General features: G+C 36.9%; 2 protein-coding genes and 1 long non-coding RNA gene across 5 annotated transcripts in view; 2 read left to right on the top strand and 1 right to left on the bottom strand.

Annotated features, from left to right (window-relative positions):
* Positions 1–455: 455 nt before the first annotated feature.
* LOC310732010 lies at positions 456–2,814 on the top strand. 2 transcript variants are annotated; one of them, XR_014535328.1, is made up of 7 exons: positions 456–525; positions 970–1,063; positions 1,154–1,272; positions 1,465–1,650; positions 1,843–1,895; positions 2,143–2,289; positions 2,330–2,814. It is a non-coding gene; the product is annotated as an uncharacterized lncRNA (long non-coding RNA). The 2 variants fall into 2 exon arrangements; XR_014535329.1 differs by having other exon boundaries at positions 459–525; positions 2,143–2,814.
* Positions 2,381–15,892, bottom strand: map2k1 (mitogen-activated protein kinase kinase 1). Its single transcript, XM_083552120.1, has 11 exons — positions 15,411–15,892; positions 9,733–9,943; positions 9,145–9,291; positions 8,898–8,975; positions 8,412–8,463; positions 8,198–8,322; positions 4,974–5,181; positions 4,785–4,849; positions 4,608–4,666; positions 4,407–4,452; positions 2,381–4,199 (listed from the first exon to the last, which is right to left on the bottom strand). The coding sequence occupies exons 1-11, from the start codon at positions 15,491–15,493 to the stop codon at positions 4,086–4,088; spliced, it is 1,188 nt and encodes a 395-aa protein (XP_083408246.1). The 5' UTR covers positions 15,494–15,892; the 3' UTR covers positions 2,381–4,085.
* A 5,338-nt stretch (positions 15,893–21,230) lies between these two features.
* Positions 21,231–27,589, top strand: part of megf11 (multiple EGF-like-domains 11) — a 119,462-nt gene continuing 113,103 nt past the window's right edge. The window contains exon 1 of one of the 2 annotated variants that reach the window (XM_083552032.1): positions 21,231–21,574. The gene's annotated coding sequence lies outside the window, so the exon portion shown is untranslated. The remainder of the gene's footprint in view (positions 21,575–27,589) is intronic. The other variant, XM_083552033.1, reaches the window with a different exon arrangement.

Genomic DNA, 27,589 nt, shown 5'->3' with positions numbered 1-27,589 from the left:
TGGTAGAGAGGGTTAAAGGCCTTGCTCAATGGCACAATTATCGCAGCTTGGGATGGTTATAGTAGTGCTGGGACTTGAACCCCTGAGCTTTCATAATCTGTACCTTCTGAAAAGTTTATCAAAAGCAGCTAGGAGAGTTAATCAGTCAGAGAGAACAGACTAAAGGGAGGAAATATGAGCATTCCCTTGTTCCTCCAAAAAAACTCTATAAAGAGGAAAGTGTACAGAAACCTGAAAGTTAATTTGTGTGATAATTTTCATTCCAATTTTACAGAAAAGCAATTTGTATAACTATTGGTATCGAAAGTTATCGATATTGACGATACTGGTCTTGGTTTCGAATCGAAAGAAAAGTAAGTGGTATCGCCCCTTTCCTAACTTCCACAGCAAATCAGCAGTGAGCGGAAGTGACGTTATGCGTCCTATATAAGGCCGTGTGCAGCACGCGGTCGTTCTTTCTCTCTGCCGGTTGCGAGTGTTGTAGTACAGTAGTTTGTTAAAAAGGTTGCAGCTGTATAAGTTCGGGTGAGTAATTATTTTTTACTTGGAAAAAATACTGTTTCCTGGACTGTTTCCAGGTATAAACACGGACGTTGTTTTTTGGTGTATTGCAGTTTAAATTTAATCGTTTATGCGATGTGTTTTTAATTTGTTGTTCACCCACTCGCGTTGCTTGAATATTTAAATACAAAAAACTAAATGTAGGCTTTAACTGTAAACGATGAATCTTTCCATAATCTATAATGAAGTTATACATTTTCTAATTTATCGTTTGTAATGCGATCTCATTGTCTGCACGTGCAACCTTCCGTAATATAACTGCGCTCTGTTCTCGGTCATGCTGTCAATCAGCCACAATGCAAGCAATAATAATAGTGAAATGCATTTGTGTTCAGTAAGTTTGTCAATGCTGGAATGCTGTGTTGCACATTAGTTTGGAAGATGCACTGATTAAAGTTCTCTCAACAGCACTTTGATGCCCGGAACTACATGCAGAAATCAGTGCAGGACTTTACTGCACTATGTATAATAAAAGCTTCTGTTCCACAAGGCTTCAGCCAAGGTATTCATTTTATAATTTTTTTTTTAATGAACAATTACTAGATTTGCAACTTCTGCAGACATGTTTCATATTGTTTTTATTTATTTGCAGGTGATTTGACCATGCTGCACATTAACTGAGTATTGGTGCAGGAAATGCGATCTGTATGGATGGAAGGCTTGCACCTGGTGCTATGTGGCCTTCAAGCTGGATTACTAGCCATCTCTTACGTGAGTCATGTTTAAATTGAAGGCATGACCTTTTTGTTCTTGCAATGATGAGCTTCCACTTCTGGTCCGTGTTTATGAATACTGTGATTTCTCATGAAGTTCTGAGTCAGTTTGTACACAAGTTGAATTGGTTTATATTTACAAAAAACTGATTTGCTGGCTAATGCTTATTATTCTGTTTAATCACTGCAGCACACCATGAATCTGGAGGATTTGCTCATCCTGCACAGCTCTGATTCAAGAAGCTGAATGTTGGTGGAGTGAATCCATGCTGCACATCAACTGGGTATTGGTACAGGAAATGTGATCTGTATGGATGGAAGGCTTGTGCCTGGTGCTATGTGGCCTTCAAGCTGGATTACTAGCCATCTTGTACATGTGAGTCATCTTTAAATCTGAGGAATGACATTGTGACTTTCTGCAATGATGAGCTTCCACTTCTGGTCCGTGTTTATGAATACTGTGATTTTTCTTATGAAGTTCTGAGTCAGATTGTGCACAAGTTGAATTGGTTTATATTTACAAAAGCTGACTTTAACTAATGCTTATTATTCTGTTTAATCACTGCAGTGCACCATGAATCCGGATGATTGACTGATCTTAATGATTGAGAAGCAGGCAAGGTAAGGCATATGCAACATGATATACTTATTATACTAGCAGCCGAATGATCAAAATGGATGCTATTTCCAGTTGACTGCAGCCCTTTATGTAGGACTACTTTCTTTGTATGGGCTTGAATACATGTAATTATTTACTTAAATTTTTGCATAATAGGCTTACGCTAGTTATAAAAATCACCGAATTTGTTTAGACTGCATTCTGTTAAGCGTTTGTGTTTAACGACTGTTTATTGAATTTTTTTTGTAGGTTGAGGCTGATATGCTGAAGCAAGTTTAGAAAGATGTGCAACAGTTACCACCATGGCTACTTTAGTTTCAGATGAATGTCTGCAAATGTTAGCTTGTGTTGAATGTACAAATGACTAGCTTTCATGTTTAAATGGTGCTACAGTATGTAAACTGATGTGTGTGGCCTGCAGTGCCCACCTACAGAGTATGCCAGATTATTCTTGATTACAATGCACTTGAGTAATAAGTGTAATGTATTTTTATACTGCATTTATTATAACTTATAGTTCAGACAATCACTTCTACACGTACAATGTAAATTCAATTCAATACAGTTGAACAAAGTATTATGCAAGTGTTAACCAAGAACATTATTTGTAATAAAAATTTAGAATTGGTGTAAGGACTACAGTTGTGACCAATTTTAATGGCAATGGTAATGTATTTGAATGGAAAAAATGGTGCTAACAATTGTATGAATTTAGATGTAATAAGGTAATTTAAATACCTTATTAAAGCATTCATATTGCCTCATTTTCTCCAGAATCCACTGCAACCCTCACCAGGTTCCTAAATTGAATAAATGTCCCAAGAAAATACTGAACTGTCCTGAGTTATGTAGCACTTTTCTTGTACAAGGATTTCATGTTTTTATTACATTAAAATGCAAATTGCTGACACTGTTCTCAAACCTATGCTTTTTATTTATTGGGTATGCTTCTAAATAATGTGTTTTAAAAAAACAAAACTGAAGCAACAACTTTTTATATCTGGAGTAAATAGGAATTGTTAACTGCTGATGCATTTCGAACAGATTCACTTGCTGGATTTCAATCTCAAGATTTAACTGTATAAAAGCAGGTAAGGAAGATGTAGTGGGATAACCAGAAGCTGTGAATTCATTCATCGCTACCTTGGTACAAATGCTGGGTGTCTTAAGTATGCAGTTACCATATAGCTATACTTTATTTGCATCTTGTACCAGGATGGGTTGAGTTTTATGAATTAAAGATTTTATACAGATGTGTTGGTTATTAATGGATGTTATGACTGCACATTTGGTCCATGTACCACTAAATAATATACTTATCAAAAAAAGGTTAAATATTTGTTTCTTTAAGGTAAAGGGCAGGGTCATGAGGATAAGTGAACACAAAAAAATGCACTTTGCTTCATGTTATAAGGCTTTTATGGCTTGTCTGAACAGTACTGAGTTACATTTTGTTATAACCTTGTTTTCAAACAATTGGCTGCCAGTAAATTTAGCCACAACTACTTCTTTAATCAGGTAGTCTTATGATTATTTTTTATCTGATGCAGTAAAGGTATAACTACAGAAACACAATGACCATAATACAATAAAAACTGTTGCTTGACATTACAATTTCATATCAACTCAAATGACTGACAATACTTTTCCAATCTATTAACTAAAAAATTAAAAGCCAAAACTTAAACCTTTACCTAAGCATGATGTGTAAAAATTTACTAACCTTAAAAATAACTGGAACATAATTTTTATACCCTGGGACAATGCTTTGGCTGTGATCCTCCAAATGATTTTTACTTTATAAAAAATATGCATATTTCCATTCAAACGCAGTATTAGAGCGCCCTCAGATAAACATTCATACAAAAGCCTAGTATAGTTAATACTTTAAATAGTCTCTGATATGATTTAATATGCAATTCAACAGGATCATTTATTACATTTGTGGGAGGGGGGGATTCTGAGCATTTTTTAGTGGGTGGGTTCCCCCCAAGTATATCTTGCCACTTAATACAGATTTTGGGTCTTGGCATGATTCATAAATCTCAGTTCAATACTTATAACATCAAAATAAAAGAGGCAGTAAATGACTACTGAAAAGATTGCTTTTCGAATGGAGCCCAAATAAAACCATTGAATGTGTGTGTGTGTGTGTGTGTGTGTGTGTGTGAGCTTAAGCAGAACAATTCATTTTATATTCCCACACTGTGAGTTGGGGTTCCTGGCTGATTTAATCCTATGGTGCTGCAGAGCCACCCGGCAAAGTCCACTTCTTCTGCTTCTGATGTCTTAATGAAGGCATGGACCTAGAGAAACCACAGACAAAAGAACTCAATTTTAATTAATTATTTAAAGGTAGGTCTTTTTTACAGTTAAGATGCTTATTGTCCTGAATGGGTTTCTACTTAGACCGATCTCAGATAGTGAAACATTGTTGTACTCATATATTGTAATCTATATACAACTATGAATTATTTATCTTTACATGTATAGGACATTGTATATATTCTCACCATTAATTGCTTCAGATCTGCCCTCTCTGCTGGATTTTTTATTAAGCTGGAAAAAAAAGAAGTTACAGTTATTCAGCTGAGATTCATATTTTAAACACTAGAGGGCATGGTAAGTATTAGGTAATGAAAAAAGTTCTTGAAATCCCACGTTGCAGTCCATCATCATTATATGCCTTTAAAGCTAAACCAGTTGCCCCTTACCATTTGTTGACGAAATCTTGAAATTCTGTGCCAAAGATGCTTGGCAGCTTGGGTGGTGGCTGAAAATAGATCGGTTTAAATAGGTTCAGTTATGCGCTAAGAAGGCAGCCATTCAATCCACATCTTCAATTTGTTTATTGCCAAAACATGACCTAGCTGAGATTGCTGAGCAAATACCTCATTGACAATGTAGTCAAGCAGCTCAAAGATGGCCATTGGAGGTCTGCTGTCAGGTCCGTATGCTACAAAACAACCAGACATTGCAGGGCTGTCATATTTGTAACAATTCAGAAGTAAAACATATCCGCAAAAATAAGGCTGGAGTAATGTTGTTGTTCACATATAACAGTTAACTCAAACACTCACAGCTCCCGGGACGTCCAGGGGGCCTGGGTTTGGGGGAGGCCTCGCTGGATGAAGGGTCACCCTCCATGGGGAGGCCAAAAATTTGCTCCAGTTCTTTAGCATCCGGTGGTGGGATAGGAAAGCGTCCAATGGCCATCTCTACCAAAGAAAGTCCCATGCTCCAGATATCAGACTGCACAGAGTAGTGTGTGCCCTGCAGACGCTCTGGCTAGAGAGAAAAAGAGCAAGAGGAAGTGTGTCTGAGCCAGAGGGAAAGGAAGTAATCGGCAAATAAACAAAAAGGTCATATGACACATTACATTTCAAACATCCAGATAATAAGAGCAATAAGTACAGTTATTTACAACACAGTGGCACTAATATTGTGGCTATTCATTTACATTTATAGACGTTAAGCACAGTTTCTATTTCCGTATTGCCTATAGGGAACTTGGAAAGCCAAATGCAAATTTCACCAACTTCGTAAAAACAAAATTGCCTCATCAAAATTCGTCCCTTCATATATACAGCTCTGGAAAGAAATGAGACCACTGCAAAATAATCAGTTTCTTATGTTTTTTACTTACAGGTGAACGTATTGGTGAGGTGAACAGTTTTGTTTCATTTGTTGTGAATTTTTGTGTATATTGAAAGGATCAAAAAAGACATAAGAAAACCCCAGAGCATGCAGTATTTGCAGTGCTTAAATAACTAAAATAAAACAAAATGCAAATAAATTGTATACAATTTGTGTTAATGCTTTGGAAAAATAACATTAATAAATCAGTATTTGGTGGATTAACCCCGATTTGCAATTCCAGCTTTCATGCGTTTTGGCATGCTCTCCACTAGTTTTTCACATTGCTGTTGGGTAACTTTATACCACTCTTTTTTGCAAAAAAAAAGCAAACAGCTCAGCTTTGCTTGATGGTTTGTGATCATTGCTGATGACTTGATGACATTTCAGAGGTTTTTAGTAGGGTTCAAATCTGAAGATTGTGCTGACTACAGGGTCTTGATATGGTAATCCTCTATCCAGACTCTGATTGCTCTGGCTGTATGGCATGGTGCCTTGTCCTGTTGGAAAATCCAATCCTCTGAGTTATCGAACATTTTCTTAGCAGAAAGAAGCAAATGTTCTTCCAGAACAACCCTGTGCTTGGCTTAATTCATGCGCCCTTCACAAAAACAAATTTGTCCAATTCCAGCCTTGCTGAAGCACCCCCAGATCATCACTAACCCACCTCCACATTTTACAGTTGGTGAAAGACATTGGTGGGTTGTAGGCCTCTCCAGGTCTCCATCTACCATAACACAACCGGGTGTCAGGCAAAGCTGAAAATTGGACTTCTTAGAAAAGATGACCTTACTCCATTCCATTACAGTCCAATTCCTGTAGTCTTTTGCAAACTTCAACCTGACTCTTCTTTGCTTTTTACTGATAAAGGGCTTTTTTCTGGCTTTGTATGACTTCAGCCCTGTGTGTAGAAGCTGCTTTCGAACAGTTCTTGCCATGCACTTCACACCAGTCTCAGTTTGCCACTGTTGTTTAAGGTCACTTGAGGTCAGCCTACAGTTCTTTATTGACAAATAAGTTTGCAGTTTGTTCCTAGTGTCTGTTGCTTGATCTCGTTCTTGTGAACTGCCGTCTACGAAATATTAAGGATAGAAGCAACTTGAACCTTTGTATTATTAAGGATAGAAGCAACACTGAATCCTTGTGCCAGTGTGTCTTTTTCTTTCTTCACTCAAAACCTTTCTTTCCACTGTTTTTGGCATGTTCAATGGTTATTTTTACATTTCCAGTTACCTTTGAAATACTTCTAGCACTTTTTTTTACCATCCAATTGGTCCCATTGCAAGAGGAGAGTGTTGATTACAGCTGTGCTTTTTTATTCTTTTCCCCATCAAATAGGATTGGTTTCATTTGATCACCAAATCAGTACCTTATTAAGCAGAATGAGATGTGCTTGTGTAGAAATTAAACAAGGACTGGCATGGAATGTTTGCTATACACAGAGAAATGCTGATTTAGGAGTATATTGCAGAGGTCTCTTTTTATTTATTATAATTATAATAATAATAATAATAATAATAATAATAATAATAATAATAATAATTATTATTATTATTATTATTATTATTATTATTATTATTATTATTATTTCCAGAGCTTTGTGTATATACAGTACAGACCAAAAGTTTGGACACACCTGCTCATTCAAAGAGTTTTCTTTATTTTCATGACTATGAAAATTGTAGATTCACACTGAAGGCATCAAAACTATGAATTAACACTTGTGGAATTATATACATAACAAAAAAGTGAACTGAAAATATGTCATATTGTAGGTTCTTCAAAGTAGGCATCAAGAGAATGTCAAGAGTGTGCAAAGCAGTAATCAAAGCAAAAGGTGGCTACTTTGAAGAACCTAGAATATGACATATTTTCAGTTGTTTTACACTTTTTTGTTATGTATATATTTCCATATATAATTCCACATGTGTTAATTCATAGTTTTGATGCCTTCAGTGTGACTCTACAATTTTCATAGTCATAAAAATAAAGCAAACTCTTTGAATGAGAAGGTGTGTCCAAACTTTTGGTCTGTACTGTATATATATATGTGTGTGTGTGTGTATTTTGGGCTGTCATTTTTATTAAAAATATTAATAAATAAATATAAAAGCGGCAAAACTAAAATCTCCAACGAAACACACATTTATTCTTGACGTTCCGAAATACTGAAAATTTTATTTTTAATCACTAAACATTTGTTTTACTAATGCGGCAATCTCAAATCAAGCACCAAAATCCACCATGATGCACACATCCGGCAATTAAAACCGTCCGTGTGGAAACATATCAAAAGTTCAGTTTGGTGTCTTGATGATTTATGTAATTTAACACCATAATTACGTAAACACATAAACAAGTATATTTTGTCTTCACGCCCTATGTTGAGTTTGGTTTTACTAATAATAAACATACACAGAGCATTCCTATTTGTCCATGCCCATGTTGATTAGAGCATTAAAAACTTGAAAAGTATTCATTTAAGGCAAATTTAGAACAGAAAAAAATGTGCGATTAATTTGTGAGTAATCACGTGTTAACTCCGAACAATCATGTGATTAACTGGAAATAAATATTTAAATTGATTGACAGCCCTAATATATATACAATGTATATAGCTATCGTAAAGTATTTGGACTCACAAAGAGGACACAAGAGGCAAACTCACAGACATGTAGGATCTCGTGCCCACAAAAGAGTTGGCCATGGAGTCGATAAGCTGCCCGCTCACGCCAAAGTCACACAGCTTGATCTCTCCACGTGAGTTCACCAGGATGTTCGAAGGTTTCACATCTGCAAGACAAGACCTGGAGCTTGCAGAATGGTGAAATGGTATGAATGGAACAGAAATTTTATCAGTAAGCAAGAATGAGTTTGTTTACCTCTGTGCATGATCTTGTGCTTCTCTCTAAGGTAAGACAGCCCTTTTATCACCTGAGAAAGGTAGGATACAGAGAAAAAAACTTGTAGTCAAAAAGTCATATATTATATTGTTTAAAAGAATAAGTTGGCCCAAAACAAAATCTATACAGTTTTATCCATCTATACATTTTTGCTATCTAAAAATGTTAATGCAATTGGGTAACATTCATTCATACGTCTTCATTACTGCTTTTTCTTTTTTATGTTAGGTGAACACTTCGCATGAGAGTAGAAGAGATGCCAGTTTATCACAGGACTGGAGTAACAATGTTTCATTTTGAAAAATAGAAGTTTTGCTTATCGAAAAAGGAAAGGAAATACTAGAGAACAAACATGTCTTGTCTAAACAACTATAAAATTTGCAAACAAACAAAACAAACAAACAAAATTTGCATTTGTAGTTTCTATTTTGGGCCATATTTATGAGCAGAAACTGTGGTACCGACCGCAATGCTAACTTTGCCCAGGATTTGCTCTGGAATCTTGCCTGCTTTCTTCAGTGATTGGTCCAGGGAGCCACCGTCCTGCATTACAAGTGTTTATCAGATATAAAGCGAACATCTGATATAGAAAGATAAGGTTTAATGGAAAGAGTATAAATGTAAAAATAAATTCAATATAAACAGTGTAATTCATGGATAATTAGTCCTTTTTCTATATATACTGGAATTGCATATGGTGTGTAAGCTGTACCATGTGCTCCATACAGATGCTGATCTCCCCATCACTGTAGAAGGCCCCGTAAAATCCCACAATGTAGGGAGAATTGCACTCATGCAGCACCTGCAGCTCTCGGATAATCTGGTTTCTGATTGCTGGCTTGATCTCCAGATGGATCAGCTGACAGATCACAGAGGAAAAATTAATGATAGGAGCTACAGTTTTGCATTGCACACAGCAACTTTACACCATAATTTAGCTTGTGCAAACTGTTCTATGTCAGTATTACTGCTATCCCCAATACATGATACTGATACAATGTACGCAATGCATCATTTATAATGTATAAAGTGACCACGTTTTATAAAAAGACAAGCTAAAATAAAAAAATCAATGCCTTTCAGAACTATAAGAGAACACAGAACAACACCCCTGTCTAAACAACTTCAATACAAATAACTGCTGCAGATATATAGATATATATATGTCTAAGGACTGTGCCAGACCAGATAGCTAAGAAAGCTAACACCACAGACAAATTATTAGACAGCATCATTTGCTCCTAAAATTCAACATCTGCTGTTCATTAAAAAACAAACAAACAAAAAAAAACGTCCGTACCTTCCTGGCCATGATGAGTCCAGAGGGTCTGTGTGAGACCTTGAAGACCACACCACCATTGCCTGCTCCCAACTCGCAAATCTTCTCAAAATCGTCATCCTTCAACTCTCCTACTTTCTGCTTCTGCGTGAGGAAGGCCTCCAGACGCTTTTTCTGCTGCTCATCCAGCTCCAGTTCCTCAAGTTTCTTTTGCAGGGCTTCTAGGTTTGTTCTAGACACATACACATATTCCCCCACACCATAATTACAATAACAGAAAACAAGGTCAAAAAAGAGCTTAATAAAATAAACTTGTACTGCTTTTAGTCCAGTAGGTGAAAATAAAATGTGGCATGATTGAATGACCTTTCAAATTCCAAAAGGATCCATGGTATTTAGATTGAGTCATGCAGTATATTTCCAGATTATGACATAATCCAATGCCTGTAGAAGCAATGAGAATTTCTCCACTCGGGATCAATAGGAGCAAACATAAAAAAAAACAAAAAAAAATCCGGGATACATTCCTATTGTTTAGACAGGACAAAGCCCAGCTAAGATAACTGAATAGGCCTTTGTGCACAATATGGTTCTTGTGTGTGTGTGTGTGTGTGTGTGTGTGTGTGTGTGTGTGTGTGTGTGTGTGTGTGTGTGTGTGTGTGTGTGTGTGTCTAAACACAGTTTCTACCTAGAACTCTGCTTAAGGAAACTGGGAGTTCCTCTAAGCATGTCTCCTTCTCCTTTGGCGCTGTTGTCATGGTAATGTATTTCCTTAGCTTTCCATTTATGGAATGAACCTCAATGACCTTCTATCCTCCATCTCTTCTGCCACTCCTCTTACACCAAGTTCTTCCTCACTCCTACTGCAAAACTGCCACCTTTTGCTCTGCTAATAATCAGCAGCGTTAACGGGAACATCACTCATAAGTGCAAAGTCTGCCTAAATGCTCGATCGAAAAACAGCATTATGTTGTGTCTTCAATGGTTTGACCATTATAAATGATTTTAGCTGCATTAGTGTTCTTGGATGATTTCTTAAATCAGCAGCACATGTGATAGTTCTGCTTTTCATGTGTATATGATCAAAAGATTCAGCTTTGTGCATGTCTGGTTAACGGCTAAATGGTGTTAAAGTTTTATTTTAGTGCAAAGGAAACTGCACTCTGTAAAATGAAAACCATGCTTATATGGTATATAACCATGCAATATATATCAAAACGCATTTGAAAAATTGAGATATAACGGTAAAACGTGTCATCGCCTTGCTGAGCTCGTCAACATAAGAGATGCTCTTTCACATAAATTTACATAAAATCTTGCTCACGAGCTACACGCAGATGTTTTGTTGTCGCGGTAATACTGTAATTAGGCTGTACATGATGCAGTTATTGGAGGACCTTTAAGAGTGAATAACATTTAATCAGGCCAGAACACTGGTGCTTACCACCTCATCCACAACCGTAGAAAGAGGAAGGTTAAGTGTCCTCTTTTTCTCCAACAAGGACGGCATAACCATGGTTACGAGGCTGCTGTGTGGGTGTGCGTGGGTAGAGTGGGAGGGCTATGAAGTGGAGACGATGATGGAAAATGGCTCTGAGACACCGAAGTAGTGAGAACACTCCATATCTTACGTAGGAGGTGCAAGAGCAACTCAATATCCATGGCCAACTGCTCAAATGATTTCAACCCATGCGTCGTGTTTACATGTGGTTACATGCAATTGCAGCATAAACACAGGGTCTAGTGATATGAGTTAATAGAGCACTATTTTAGTAGTTTATAACAAAAACTAAATGTATTCTGATTGTGTAACATCATTTTAAAATTCTGCGGGTACATGGCATTGCAGTACACTGGCAATGAAGAGTTACATACTCAGACATGTTCAAACAGGATGTGGATTGAAATGACTCTAAATGATGATGCCTAGTCCTCAACCACAAACATAGACATTTTACTCAGGGCCACAACAGATCCGAGGCCCATGATTAATAATTAACCGTGCTCTTTAAGTCACTTGCCTGCTTATCTGTGTGTGGTCTGGCCAGTGTTGAAGAAGTGTGTGTTACCATTGCACATATCTACTGTGATCAAGATATGATCAAGCATATGCCACATTTTCATTATTGAGTCATTGCATTTTTCATTTTGACGCACAGGTGCACAGCTTGCAACTTGTAGCAGGTTTAATATGTCACAAATTGGAATTCACTTTGGGACACAGCTGTTGTATAAAGATGCTATTTTTACTGTAGTATGTGTTTGTCAGCATTCTTTCCAAGATCAAGAAAACAGCTGTATGCCGCACTTAAAGAAACTAGTCCTTTCTTTTAATTTTGCTGAACTGGTTGTTGTGGTTGGAGTTATGTTTTTATGAGCCTGAATCAAGTCAGGAATTTCCCATTATTTAAGAGTTTAGATCTGGAGTCCTAATGCACATTAATCGTAAATGAGTGTGGAGGAAGGAAAGACATTATGTGTCCTTTTTTTTTATTTATTTAATTTTTTTTTTCCTCTAAAAACTTTGCAGATTTAATGTAGATTCTTATTTGTGGTTCACATAAGGTTCAACTTTGTCACAAAAGAATGATAAAATTCCCTTTTATAATTCATACATTTTTAAAAACTTGTCATTTTAAGAATTACCCCCATTAATTATTCTCATTTTAATGACAGTAAATTAACTTTTAATACTAAAGTACTTATTACGGGTGAACATTACTGAGAAGACCTGACTGAGAATAAAAGGTCTGAGCGGAACTCAGTCTCAGTCAAATCCCAAATTAGTAAATTATGCACTCATACAAGTGAAACTCAAATAGTAAGGCTGAGGCTCTCTTCTCCAGCAGTAGTGAACACTGCAGCTGACATTCTCATGTAAAGAGAATAGTAGATTCAATCACTGACACAAAAATATTGTGTTGTTATGAAATGTTAACAAGTCTGTTAATGGCTTACTCTCTCTCTCTCTCTCTCTCTCTCTCTCTCTCTCTCTCTCTCTCTCTCTCTCTCTCTCTCTCACACACACACACACACACACACACACACACACACGCAAACGCAGACACACACTGTTGCAGCATCCAGTTCCCCTTACTCACCACGGAAAGAGGCATTCCACAAAGTCTATCTAAAAACTCACTTCCAAAGGCTTGAATCCCAGCAGCACAGACAAACATTCCAAAGCCTGCATGCCACGACCTGCCCAGGCCTCCTAAATGGAATGTGCTCTACTTTTTCATCACACAGAACAACAGTGAGAACAACATCAACCACATTGTGCTAGCCTACAAGAAAAAAGCACTGTGATAAATACTTCATCCTACATATTGCAAAGATGCTATACTCATAAGTCTGCAATAACTTTTATTGACTCGCGTCAGGAAAAACAAAATGTAATCCAAATGGAAGATACAGTAGTATACACTCTGTACTCATTGACTGCAATAGTGGAATCACTAAAACATTATTGTCACCAGTGCAGTTTTCATTACAGCTTGGGATTTATATCATTCTCATGAACTGATCACCTGATATCTGATGAAATACTATGGAACAGAGCCTGTTACGCAACTGCTGTACATTTAAATCTCTGCAGTGCCATGTGTAAAGAAGAACGCCTCTGCACCTCTTCCTTCATCTTTCAATCAGTAATTGAGGGAAAAGGAGTAAGGTGGAAAAAGATGTGTCTCAGCCTTCATGAACCCATGATGGCCTCTGTGAAACAAAAGGCAATGTCACGCGCCACTGATTTCGGGCCACAAGGGCTTTGATTGGCTCATTGCTTAGAGAGAATGAGGGGAAAAAAGACCTGCCAAACTAAATCAACAGACAGATAGGGCAGATCTCAGCACGGTTAAACATGCTACAAACAACTCACTGCACAAGGTCCTGCTTGTTCATACAGATATGGCATTGTGAAACAAAAAAACTGCGTTGTTGCAACTGTGTCAATTTCATGAGGCTTGGTTTTTTTGATTCGCCGACTCTCATGTATCCTATTGACACACCTCTGCAGATATTCTTGTGTGCAAGGTCCTACTTATTTTTTTTTGTAGCAAGTGAAAACAAATCTAGCTGGATATTAGAGGACAAAAAGACAAATTATTAGGAAGAAGAGTCACACTGTTGTGTGCTGGCTGTTCTGGACAAATGTGATAAGGGCTTCCTGTTTGGACATCACACTAGGCCTAGCGACTTTAAGGGCTGTGGTGGATTTGCTGGAGAGGCAGCAACAGAGATTAAATGCAACAAATACAAAAGGTTAGCATGTTCAAAATATACGATGCATACAGTACATTCAGACCCTTTTAAAAATAGGGGAACAGCAACATCTATATTTTTTTACATTTATATTTTCTAGTAAAGACATTTGGGTTCGAGATTGTTTGATGAATATTGTCATTCTCTTAGCTAATCAAAAACTATTCATTACTTCATCATTCCACTAATAAAGTTCTTTTGTGTGTGTGTGTGTTGGCAGTGCATTTTAGGTCATTATCTTGCTGCAGAATGAAATTCCTCTCTATAAATTGGCAGAGAGAATGTTTCTGAATTCCACATTTCTTTGCAATTTCCAGTCTGGCCTTCCAATTTTAACTGCTGATGGTTCCCCTGTGCAGGTTGTTGACAATGTCCCTAAACGTTTTCTTTTCTTCACAGCTCTCTAAAATTATGTTGACAACGGTTGATGTTTTAATGACTGACCTGTTCCATGTCTGGTTGTCAGTTTAACATGGTTTCTTTCTTTGTCAGGATATTCCAGATTGCTTGCTTTTTTCTCATAGACTGCTTTCTAATCTCCATATAGGTCTGTTTTATATTTTTACAAATGCACAGTCTAAACCCAGGGTGCAAACCAGCGATTAATTATTGAATCAGCAAATCTAAGCAATGAGAAATACCTGTAAGACACGTGTTCAAATAATTTTGAAATGTGTAGGTTTAAACCAAGGATAACTTGTTTAAGACATCTAGATGTATACTATCAGCAAATGCTGAAATTCTAATCTACTGTAGCAGCTTCATCTTATGATTTCGAACCCTAATGTCTTGTGTGTAGCATACAGAAAAGAACTGGCCTTGCTGTTCCAATATATCCAGAGGGTAATGAATAGTTTCGAGCACAATGCAGTTGAGATGCCCTTATATTATGAACAGCAATATTTCATGGTCAAATGTACAAAAAAAACCCATACTAATTTAGTACAGATAATCCACTGGCATGTTTTGCTGGGAGGAAACCAGAGAATAAGGAGAAAACCAACACAGAGAGAACTGAACCCAAACTCAAGCTTAACGATTCGTGAGACAGATAATGCTTCCAGGATAATCCAACACCTGTTGTATCTCAGAACCTATGTTTATTTTGGTTTTAATTGGCATGAGATCATAGCTTTTTGGTTGGATATTAAACACAATTTATGATACCTGTTTATGCTTAAATAGTTGCTGTTATAGTATCATCATGCCAGTAATACAATAGTGGTCCCATATTCATTTCCCCAAAGGGAGGTTTGGGAGCTTAACTCCAACACACAATGTTATAATAAGTACTAATTATTAATATGTCAGTACTAATAGCAGTATAATATGCTAATGTACTAGTTTAATAGTGGGAATGCAAGTCTAGTGGTGTACTGCTGTATGTTGAGCCAGTGTGCACTGCGGTACGTGTGATCTGGGAAGGACCTACTCACTCTGTGACACCGGTTCCGTTAACAGCATTCCCATCCGGAATCGGGTTTAGCTGGATCGGTTCTGGCTTCCTCCGTTTTTGCATGATGATCCTCAGTGCTCAGAGCTTTTCCGCAATCAGAATCCAAGGGAGGAGAGCAACACTAACGCGCTGCTGAGCGAGCGCTGGCTGATAAGGCATATACTATACAGCTTATTTCACACCCACCTATATGGTTTTTTTTTTTTATAAGAAGCACACACGGGCGCGCGCGCGCGGGCACGGTGTCGACGCTATAACGGCGTATAAATGTGAAAAAGCTCTTGTCACTGTGGAGATGATAAGAGCCACAAATAACGTCCTGATCAATGGGTTGGTAATACTGCGGACGGATTTGGGCTCGCTGCGTCACTAAAATATTTACTACTGTCTTTCGGACAGTGTGGCTTAAGAGCGGACAGCTGCGCTATCTGCTGGTACGCATGCGTAACTGTACCTTCAGACTACTTTTTTTTTGCTGGAAATGGTTATAATAATGGTAATGAGTCACGGGTTTTCACGTTTGAATATAAACTAATTTAATACAGTGCTAAAATTATTATTTTTTTTAAACAATTTTTTGTCAACTGTTTGTAGCAGAACTCTGAAACACAAAAATGTTGACTTGAGTTGATAATCCATCTTTTGCAAATGAACAAAAATAATGTTAGGAAATATTTATTTAGTACCTCCTTAATTCACTTTGCCCTGTTCAGTTGTATGAGTTGTAAAAGAGATTATCCTTAGAAATGAAGCTCTGCATCATCTACCAAAGACCATCTCATAGTTAGGTTGAAGATTCTGGGATTTAGCAATCTTATCAATTTATATCCTGTAACTGGATTCTGGACTTTCTGACTGGCAGACCCCAGGAGGTCAGGATTGGAAGCCACACATCCATCATGCTAACACCCAGCACTGGTGCCCCACAGTGAGTGCCCCACACTCCCTTTTCACCTGTGATTGCTCTGCTAGCACAACTTCAACATCATCTTAAAAAAATAAAAATAAATAAATAAATAAATAAATAAATAAATACAACCAATCAGGGACTTACAACCAACAGTGTCGAGATATTCAACAGAGAGGAGGTCAGGACACTTTCAACATGGTCGAATGACAACAATCTTTTTCTGAATGTCAAGGAGATGATCTTGGATTAGAGGAAGTCACAGGGTGGGAATTATGCTCCTATCCACATCAATAAAGTGGAAGTGGAGTAAGTTAACAGATGCAAGTCTCTACATCCTGAGGAAGCTTATGAGGTTTGGCATTTCCTCTGACATCATAACCAACTTCTATCACTGCATGAACAGCATTCTGACTGGCTGCATCAGTGTTTTGTGCTGTAGCTTTTCCTCAGAGTGGTGAGAGATCATCACCTATTTGTAAAACCGCTGATCTGACCGATGCTTTTGTTGAATCCAATTTATCTTTAAGCCTTCAGATTATTAGTCAGTAGTCCCTTATTTAACACTTTCTTTCTTCTACTTCTAGACACTGATATTTGCAGTTTCATTTTTACTCTTTACTATTTTTATACTATCTTTACTTGTAATTTACTTTTCTGACCTTAATGACATGTTACATTTTTCTGCCATTGCATACCACTGTTTACATTACAGCATCTTCTCAACCATTCATGTCTAAATGTGTTTGTTCAGGTCTAATAAATTCTTGTGCTGTCAATGTCTGAATCTGAGCCTTGTCACTGAATTCTTAATGTGCCCAGCATAACTGTGCAAATGACAAACAACTCCTGACTATTTTCTTGACATCACATTATTATTGCATGTTCATTATATTCAAGCCTTGTAACTACATCAAGGTAGCTTTTCTCTTATAGAAATTAATAATAACAACTGTCTGAATACATACATAATGACTAGCAACTAAACTGAAAAACAGACATTTGAAATATGAAACAAATGTAAGTGTTATAGCAGCAAACACATACATTCATTGTAACAATCATATTTAGTAACCAGCATGATCAGGGTTGAGGTGGATCGGGAGTCTGTCCCATTTTTTTACTGAATTTGTAGGTTGTTGATGTAAAACCATAAATCTTTCTATCATTAATGCGACCTTGAAAACAACAATCAGAGAAAACCAAAATGAACACTAATTGTATAGGTGTGCATACCTTTTAATAAGCTGCAGCAGAGCTGTGCATAAGGTAAATAGTATACAGCTGCATATAATGAAAATGATTTTGGTTACCTGCAAAAAAAAAAAAAAGAAAAACTCTTCCTCTATAAGATTTCTTGAAATATAAATTTTTGCAGCCTACTGAAATAGCCATGGTCCACCCAGAGGAGGAGAAACATCTACAGTATGGTAATGTTGAAAGGTACAGATGAGTAAAGGGGTATATAAAATATAAAAGGTATGGGTTATGGAGCACCGTGAAGACTATTCACAGCACAAACTGACAACGTAACAGTTGGGAGATAACCAAGAGGCAAACTGCTACATTAATAGGGCTGCAGGTTTTGACAGGTACTGTTCGTTGCTTGCTTAAGATAATTTACTGTACTCTGAATTCAGAAAAGGAAAAGGAAAAGGAAAGATTTCGAATGGCATAAATATGAAAAACAACCCAAGCAAGAAGCAAAAAACTGTATTAAATAGAAAAACAATGGAGGACAAGCTTGAGACAAAGAGTACAATGAAAGATACATTTTATATACAATTGGAAATGACAAAACAGTCTGATTCAGTTGTGAGTAATCAGAGACATGTGACTAAGTCATGTGATTGTAATTGTCAAGTGCAGTGGTTAATGGAAATCATATTCCAGAAAACTAACCCTGACACCAAATTAGAAGTTAAAAAATAGAAAACCAGTGGAATTACCAAAAGAGGGCGGGCAAAACAAATCCCTGGCAAGGCATCAACGTCCAGGTGGAGGTTTGTTCAGTCTGTTCTGTCTGTGAGTTTTTTTTGCATGTTCCCCCTGTTTCTGTTCATGTATTCCTCTTTGTTCTCTGGTTTTCTCCTACCCCATGGAAATTTGCAAGTAGGTGGAGTGGTTAAGATAAACTGCCTCAAATGTGAATGCGTGTTATAGTGCCCTGAGATGGACAGGTGTTCTATCTAGGGAATAATACTGTCTTGCACACATTCAGCATGACCTTGATTTGGATAGTCAAATTTAGTGAAAGTGTTTGTCCACAGTGCAGAACATATGCATCAGATTTTCATAAAGTATTGAATGCAAGTAGGATGTAAAGACAAAATATTAATAAATTAAGGAGTGAATAAACAGCAACCACCATAGAGGACAGAAGACTGATATATTAAAATGAATAATATAAATCTTAATACATAAAACAATATATATCTATTAGCCAATGGATATATGATCCAAACTTTTTTGCTCCAGAATATATGATCACATGCACATTATCAACTTGTGCTGTTAATATCATGAACAGCAGCTACGCTAATTCCTCTCCACTGCTTCTCTTTCTCTCCCCATCCCGAGGCTTCCTGAGGTTTGGCCAGCTCCAGTCACGTCCCACCTCGTGAAGATTATGGACCTATGGATGATCATGGAGAAGTAGATGCCGAGTGTTTAAAGGCCCTGGCATGGAGAAGCTGATGCTGGATCTATGATGATCACAAATTGTTCTGTATTGTTGAAAGATTTATGACCAAACTTTTGATGTCACCCATATGAGGATGGGTTCCCCTTTGAGTCTGGTTCCTCTCAAGGTTTCTTCCTCATATCATCTAAGGGAGTTTTTCCTTGCCACTGTCGCCACGGCTGCTCATCAGGGACAAACGCACACCATTCACCTTCACTGTTGTTTTCTGTAAAGCTGCTTTGAGACAATGTCTGTTGTGAAAAGCGCTATACAAATAAACTTGACTTGACTTGACTTGACTTGACTTTTATCTGAAAGAAAATCATAAGACCTGTAATGTAGGTGCTTTATTAATGATTGTTGCTATTCCACACATGATGAGATTTAAAAGAATGGTTAGAAGCTCTGTTTTTGGCCTGTCCTCACTGTGTTTGAGTGGCATGGTGGTTAAGGCAGGTGACTGTGGTGTGTAAGGTTGTGGGTTCAATCCTCGGATTAGGAAAGTAAACAGTGCATAATTGTGTGATTGCCTGATAATGGCTTCAGTGATGAGTCTCTCTACTGCAGTCTAAGGCTACCACAAACAGTAATGTGATTCCTGCCGACAGGACCTATCAAGCAGTTGGGTAACCTGTGTGATGGTTTCATACAAACATGATACATTTGTTTAACTCAATTATTTTTGCACGTACATGTCCTACACATTAATCCTTAATCAATGCAGGTATAATACTGCAGTAGCTTCTGAAATTTATTAAAGAAATATAACCACCATATGAGAATAGCTTTATTACTGGACAGTGGTGATTCAGAACCAAGGGTTTAAAATAACCCTGTTATTATGCATAATTATCTTCCTCATTAATATAAAGATTCAAATACCAATCTGCTAAAATCTTAGTGTTTGTGGCTCATAATGATTAGATTCAAAATAATACAGTAACAGAAGATTTTGTCTCAACCTATGCCAGACACACTGTTCAATCTTTAAAATGTGATATATCTCACATAGTCTTTTGACCTGTTGAAATGTATAAAAATTTATAATTTCATGTATATTCTATCTTTAAATGATCCAAAACCATATTCTGTTATTTCATTTGTGTTTGAATATGGTATGATTGCTCAAAACATCAATCCCCCCCCCCAAAAAAAAAGTCCTGAGCTTACATCTGAGGCAGAGCCAGCCATTTGTGCCTTTGAGAAGCAGCAGTAAAGCCCCCAGAGAACCTCAAATGTTTTGCACAATAAAATTCAGAAAGAGTAAAAAAGCCCTCAGAAACCTTGAATGTTTCACAGACAAAACGTTCAGCCTGCTTGCCTATTTATACTTCCAAAATATTTCTCTTTATCTCTCATGAGAAATGTATTTTCCTTCTTTCCTTTCTTCTTGAGGAACTCCAACCACTAGGGTTTAGACTATAAGTGCTGATCGTGTTGCCCCCTACTGTAACACTACTGGGAGTGGTTGAAGTTAATATACACAAACTTTCTGGACAGTTCACCAAAACAGAACAGCTTAATCAGCAGATCATGGAACCTATAGCTGTCCCCCAGCGGGCTGCCACTGAAACAGATCTGGATAATTGCTGGATTTGCATAGAAGTAGCAGACACTCTTCTCCACGAATGCATCTGATCTTATTCAAATGAGATGTCAGATTATTGATGCACCATATTTAAAATTGTATCTATGAGTATAATCGTTTCTAATTTTGGTGAATATACAATGGGAGTTTGTTTTTGCTTCACGCAGCATTAGAGTAAAAGCAGTGTTGTGTTTGGTACTGAGAGATGTATCAAAGAAAATATTCAAAGTGGGTCGCTTTTTTGCACTGGCGAGTTTGTGCAGCAGATTGGTGCATAATGAAGCATTTTCACAGACGCGCAGCGATCCGCAGCCCAAACTGTTTGTGCCTGTCATCAGCATGGCTTGCATTTATTCATCAGCCCTTAAACTACTAATAAAGGAAAACTGAATCAAATGAAAAAATATATTAAATAAAGGCATGTAGACCCGAGCAAAATGATTACTTTAACAAAATATGCCGGGGTACACTATAGAAACAGGTTGATTAAGAGACGAAGTTAGCAAAATAAAAAAAAAAAAAGGGGGGGGGGGAATAATGAATACAGTAGATGGTAAAGAATGAGCTGAGGGCGCGCGCGTTTTCAAAGCGTGCCGAACGTCCCCGGGGCACGCGCGGCTTCACCGCAGGTGGCTGACGTCACGTGAGTTTAAAACGGGGCCGCGCGCTTGGGCCGGAGCGCGGAAGCGGGACAGCGCGGTGCTGATGCTGCGTTGCGTTGCGTTGCGCGCTGCGGGTTCACCAAGCGCCACGGTGCCGCGCTCACAACCCGGTCTTATCGATTAGAAAACAAACACACACACACATATAAACACACAACCGTGTGACAAATTTCAAACGGCTGCTTCGTTCCGGTTCAAAAAACTGAAGTAAACTGGCGACGTGAAAAGCGGAGACTAACATTTCACACGCGACGCCCGTGGATGGAGGGACGCTGAACGACGTGCAAACCGGCACCGTTCCGAGGTAGGCTGCGTGTGCGATTTCCCAGTGTTAATCCTCTCTTCTACTCGTTATATTCATGTTAAACACAGGAATTGTGCAAAAGTGGACTTTTTGGCACGGTTTCCATGCGGTGCGAGCAAAACGCTGAGTTTGTAAGGCTGTACGACACTCACGCACTGTGCGGTGTAAAAATAAATAAATAATAAAGGCTAGTGTATGTATCTGTTATTTTTGCTATTAATAGACCAATGTTTGACACGCTGTCTCATAGCTTTAATGAATTATGTGAAGCTTTTCTATTAAAAGAGAGAAAAAAAAAAAGAAAACAATGTACTGAGCCCCCGGTAGGGTTTCCACACTGTTCACTCTCTTTATATTCCTGAGGCGTAGTGCATACTGCTGCACACCTACATTATTAAAGTAATAAACCTATATCATAACTTACAGCTACTGGGATACACACAAGGTGCAGTAGCTGCACCATGCGAATGGTGTTTTTCCTCAGAAGGATTTAGTTCCTATTTATTGAACGAACTTGTGTTGTGAGAGCATTTTTTTAGTCTTTTCCCTGGCTGGTGTGTTTTCCCCCCTGTCTCAATCGATCCTGTTTGGTGATGAAGAGTTGCCGTAATTCAATGAGGTTTGTGTAGCTCACAGCATAGATGGTTTCTTCTAATTGACTCTATGCACGAAGTCTATTAAACCGCTTTACCTGGTGATAAATAACAGTGCTATTACCAGGTCAGGATATCCCATTCCATCATTATGGCCACAGTCCAATTCAACTTTCATACTTTGCAAATCATCTTTTAATTATGAAAAAGATCCAGACCTATAGTTATCATCTTAGAAGGCTTGATGCACTAGTTATGGTCTAGAATGACTTTTTTTTTGGCTTAGCTTGCAGCTGTTATATGAGCAGCACTCATATAGAGAGAGCTCTACCCTATTTATTTCTGCTCGCTGAGTTTTGCCTCGGTTTTTTAAAATGATTTAAATAAACGCAATTTGTGCTGTCAGCCACTAGATGGCTCTATTGAGCAAGGCAAGGTGCCAGCTTTCTTTTTGGAACTCAGTGTAAAAGAAAAATACAATGTAAATAAAACAACTTTTCTTAAATGTATGGTTTTGGCTTGATTCTATAAATATCTCTTTCAGGTAATAGCGCTGTTCAAAATATTGACTCGTTCTTTCATATTCTTATTGGTCTCAATAGGTTATGCGCATTGTCAGAATATATTGGAGTTACAAGAGACATTGAATATTATTAATGTGTGTTGAATAAAAGTGGATACAGGTTACCTATATTTTATCCTTATAGTTTAGTTTTATATTTTCCCATAATTTATCTGGACGCACCCAGCAAAATACATTTCAGTAATGGTTTGTAATTGCAGAATAAAATATTACGAGACACTTCCAAACTTCAAATTCAGAAACACTTGTTAGGTGTCACGGTAATATGAATTTTATTTGCACATAATTTTTTCTTGTACCTGATATTTAAAATTTATTTTCAAATAATGGTCTTTCAGATTATGAGAAAGCAAAGTTTTTCAACCATGGTTTGCTTTTATTGTGTACAGTGTGCCTGCAATCTTGAAATGTGTTAAATGGGTTTGTAAGATTGACAGCATTAAAATACTGCTTGCTGCATGAAATATCACCATGATCTTTGTCTTAGTTAATCGTTACGTTGTACCCCACTGTCGTAGCTAAAGCAGAGTGGATGGCGTATTGCCTTGCATTAGTTAGTAGCTACGCAGCAATCAGTCAAGCAGTCATAACTGTCATAACTGTACTGTGGCAATACAGTAATGCAGCTTTTGTTTACAGACCTGTGCTTTTAGGCTAATTAAACAGGTCTTTACTCGAGAATAGGTTCATTTTTTGCCAAATATTTGATCTCTGTGAATGGTTCTGTGAACCAGTATCAGCTTTACATTTATTACATATTTTATAGGGATTTTCTATAATTTTTTTAATGCATTTTACTGCATGCTATTGCATCCTTAATGCTTTACCTTTAGATTAGATTAAGTTTACTCAATTGCTGTTTACTTTTTAATACGTTTAGTATCTGTTTTTTTCTTTTTAGTTTCCATTTTAATAATAGCAGCATAAACACTTGAGCATTTGTGTACAATTTGAACATGTTTATGTTGAAATGTAAATGCCTAGAACATAACCTTGGTATGTGTGTTGAGTGCTGATATGTTATTAGGCCACTGTGTGAGTGTGTGTGTGTGTGTGTGTGTGTGTGTGTGTGTGTGTGTGTGTGTGTGTGTGTGTTTGTGTGAGTGTGTGTGTGTTTGTGTGAGTGTGTATGCATTCATTTGTATGTGTGTGCATGAGGAGCCCCTAAACAATGAAATTGAGTGAGTATTCACCTTTGCTCAGCAGAGTTCTAGATCTGATTCAGTTTGACAGCATTTAATGAGAGAGAAGCATGAGTGTTTCTTCATCTCTCTTTTTTTCTCTTTTATCATTTCCCTCACTTTTGCCATGTGATGATTCCAAGGGCAAATGTTGATTTCAAGTCATTTCCGGCTTTGCCACTACATGTAATGTTTCCAGTTTGCACTCTAGCAAAACCTTTCACTTGGAAATCCTGATGTTCTTCTCAATCAATACACTTAATTAGTGTTGATTAATGAAGGAGCGTTGGTTGCGCAGTGCTCACAGTTGTTTGAATTCCCAAGGACAAACGTATTGGCATGCTGCGTGGTGCCGCTTTGCTAGGCATAACAAGCATCCAGTCAGATTCGAATGAATTGCTCGCGATGGTACATTCATGAGCTCTACAAATTTGAACATGTTCACATGACAACTCATTTAAATTAGTAAGGTATCAGTACAGGCATTTGTGTGGCACAAAACTAGTTTAGTCATTAACAATTGATTTGCATTTAAAATCCGCATTCCTAGATAAGCGCATTGTGCATTATGTGCATTAAAATGTGAAATGTGCATTAGCAATTAATTAATTACTGTAATTATTATAATTATTATAATTATTATTATTACAAATAGTATTAATGATCTTAATATGATGAAAAATGCAATGTTTTAAGATAGATGATATGAAACAAGTGCATTGGTTTAAAACAGTAAAAAAGGATAGAAGTGGAATAATGTGCATACATAGAAATGTGTGTGTTTGTTTGTTTGTGGAGACTGCATGTGGCTTTCATGTAATATTTCTGAACTGCTAAAATATTGTCTTACTCTCATCTGACCTTTCAAACACCTACAATAAACATTGCATTTAGCTTCATCAGATAGTTGCAAAGCTTATTTAAGATTAACTGTAACCTTTGGTTTGGGCAAGGCTGATTATTGAATGAAGTGCTTTTAAAACACCAGTAATGAGACACAGAGAGAACGTGATAGAGCACTTGGATAAGATGTGAAAAATCAAGAGGCTCAGTGTTTTACTAATGAGGCCAGAAATTAAATCTGTGTTAGTGCTTTGTTGCTTTACAGATGCTTTTCGGCAATGTTGTGTACATTCGCAAGTACTTCCCGTGAGCTCACTTTAAGAGAAACGAATGCAGGAAACCCTTATAAGAGGGCAAGTTCTCTGTATGACTTTGGTGAATTTTGTAATGGTGTTTCAGACTCTGTGAAAAACTTGTCTTTTTAAACCAAGTTTAGAAATCACTGAGGAGGGTATGAGAAAATAGATTGTACATGCATTTTCTATTAAATGAAAGTTTATTAAGTCATTTATGTGAGACTGCTTTTATCGGCTTATAGGATGTTTTTTACTCAGCTTAAATCAAATGGATCAGATGTAATAATGCTGAATTCTGAGTGAAGAAATGGTGTCTTTCATAAACCAATTACTGCAATGGTATGTAGTAATTTCATGTAAGCAAACTGATAGATTAAACCTGATATACACAATGAAATCACTCTTTTTGAGATGAGACTGTTGAGATGTCCTTGGCTGGGAAGAAACTCATTATGTAGTATTATAAGCACCTCCATCTAATCGTTTTAATCTTGTAAACATGTCTAAATTCAATATGACTGAATCATAGCGTGAGAGGTAGTCAAAAGATGTTTTGTCCCCTAGCAAACCTTGACCTTTATTTTGTAAATGAAGCCATTTTTTAACACGATTGACAGATGTTATTTTAGTAAAAGTTTACTGGACAAAACACAGTGACCAAATACCCTGGAGCCACGGCAACTGCATTATAAAACACTGATGAAAAATATGACAGGGAAAACAGGAACAGTACTTTAAAACAACAAAATGAAAAATAGGGAATGGCCATACTCCTGACAGATGGTCTTTTATGATTTCTAAATGAAGCATATAGAATTGCTTCAGTTCTTGAAATTGCTAAAAGAATGTGTGGGTTTTTAAATGCCAAGGCCTTGCATTCCTTTTGTCTAAGTCCCATTTCAAATACATTGACACAGCAAGGCAAATTCCTTTGTTTTTGGCTTTGTGCACTGTAGACATGTGGGGTTGAAATCAAAAGATAAATATTGGACGATTGTGCAGAATTTAGCTTCAAGCAGCTTTCATTTAATGATAAAAACGTGGATATTTGTCTGGAACCACACATTTTTTAAGTGATCAAAACTAGAACTGGAACATGAAGTTGGGTTTTTTTTTTACACTGAAGAAAAAATAAAAAAATAAAAAAATAAAAATATATATAATATATATATATATATATATATATATATATATATATATATATATATATATATATATATATATATATATATATAAATATATATTATTATTATTATTATTATTATTTTTTTTTTTTTTTCTTCAGTGTAAAAAAAACCCAACTTCATGTTCCAGTTCTAGTTTTGATCACTTAAAATATATATATAATATATATTATTATATATTATTATATATTATATAATATATAATATATATATTTTTATATAATATAATATAATATATTTATTTTTTTCTTCAGTGTAAAAAAAAACCCTGCTCTAAAACTTTTGCTGTTGGCTGTAGATCTTGACTTTCCACTGCCTTTCCCACTTTGTCGACCAACTAGTCAGTAAAAGCTCACAAGAAAATTGCAAGTCACGATGGGTGCATAGTGGCATGCATCAGGACCTGAAGTACCCAACAATGTATTTATGGGAGTGGGCAGTTTTCCTTTCATGTGGATAGAGGAGGGAAAGGGAAAAAAAAGCGAAGTTGATTATCATTGCATTTACCACATTTATTCATTCACTTTCAGTATTGGTTTTTATCCTGTTCCAGGTCAATGAGGTTTAAACGAATACTAATTTTATTAAATACTTGGTTTATTATAAAATATTATGGGTTGATACAAGGCAAAGGCAATCACTTTGGGAGCAGGAGGGAGTGGAAATAAAAAAATAAAAAAAACACACCCTGCACTCTTGAACTTGCAATTGAAATATAAAAGCAGCTGCAGAGGGAAGAGTTGTTTATGTTGACCAGGAAAATGTTGCAAGCCTGCTGCTGTGAGAAAGAGACAGAGAGAGACATACACAGAGAGACAAACTGAGAGAGAGCGAGCGAGAGACATATATACAGGAAGTGAGACAGAGGTAGAGATAATCGTTATGGCACAGGAGCCTACTGTGAGCATGCATACAACATCTCTCCCTTCTCTGCCAGTGAGCTACGATTTTATTATTACCTGCTGAGGCGACATGCTGAGAAGGCTTAATGCAATCATTGCCCTCCAGCCGTGAGTGCTTGGGTCTAGCTCCGCCCCAAACGGGCTTGTTTTACTTTTCTGTGGCCATGCCCGACTGTCCGTGATGTTTAACTGGCCTTCTGGAGCAATGGCACACCTTTATCTAACTGTTTCTTAACCTTTATGTATAAATGATACGAATCTTCAGAAGCAATCGCTTAAAATATTTCAGTTTATGTTGTATAATAGTTTTTAATTAAGAATTTTTGCACTTGAAAAGTTACATAATGACACTGTGATTTGTTTACATTTATTTGTTCAAAAGACACTTTTATTCAAAGCACCTTTCACATAGATGTTATCTGATGTAATTTAT

Source organism: Silurus aristotelis (genome assembly GCF_946808225.1).
Source record: "Silurus aristotelis genome assembly, chromosome: 10".
Lineage (NCBI taxonomy): Eukaryota > Metazoa > Chordata > Actinopteri > Siluriformes > Siluridae > Silurus > Silurus aristotelis.
Note: the sequence above shows the minus strand (reverse complement) of the source record. Positions and strands in the feature narration are given on the sequence as shown.

Coding starts and splice junctions, on each gene's coding strand:
- map2k1 (XM_083552120.1), bottom strand. CDS start 15,493: ATGCAAAAACGGAGGAAGCCAGAACCGATCCAGCTAAACCCGATTCCG. Junction 9,292..9,732: donor GACTCATCATGGCCAGGAAG/GTACGGACGTTT, acceptor GTGATCTGTCAG/CTGATCCATCTGGAGATCAA. Junction 4,850..4,973: donor CCCTGGACGTCCCGGGAGCT/GTGAGTGTTTGA, acceptor GTTGTTTTGTAG/CATACGGACCTGACAGCAGA.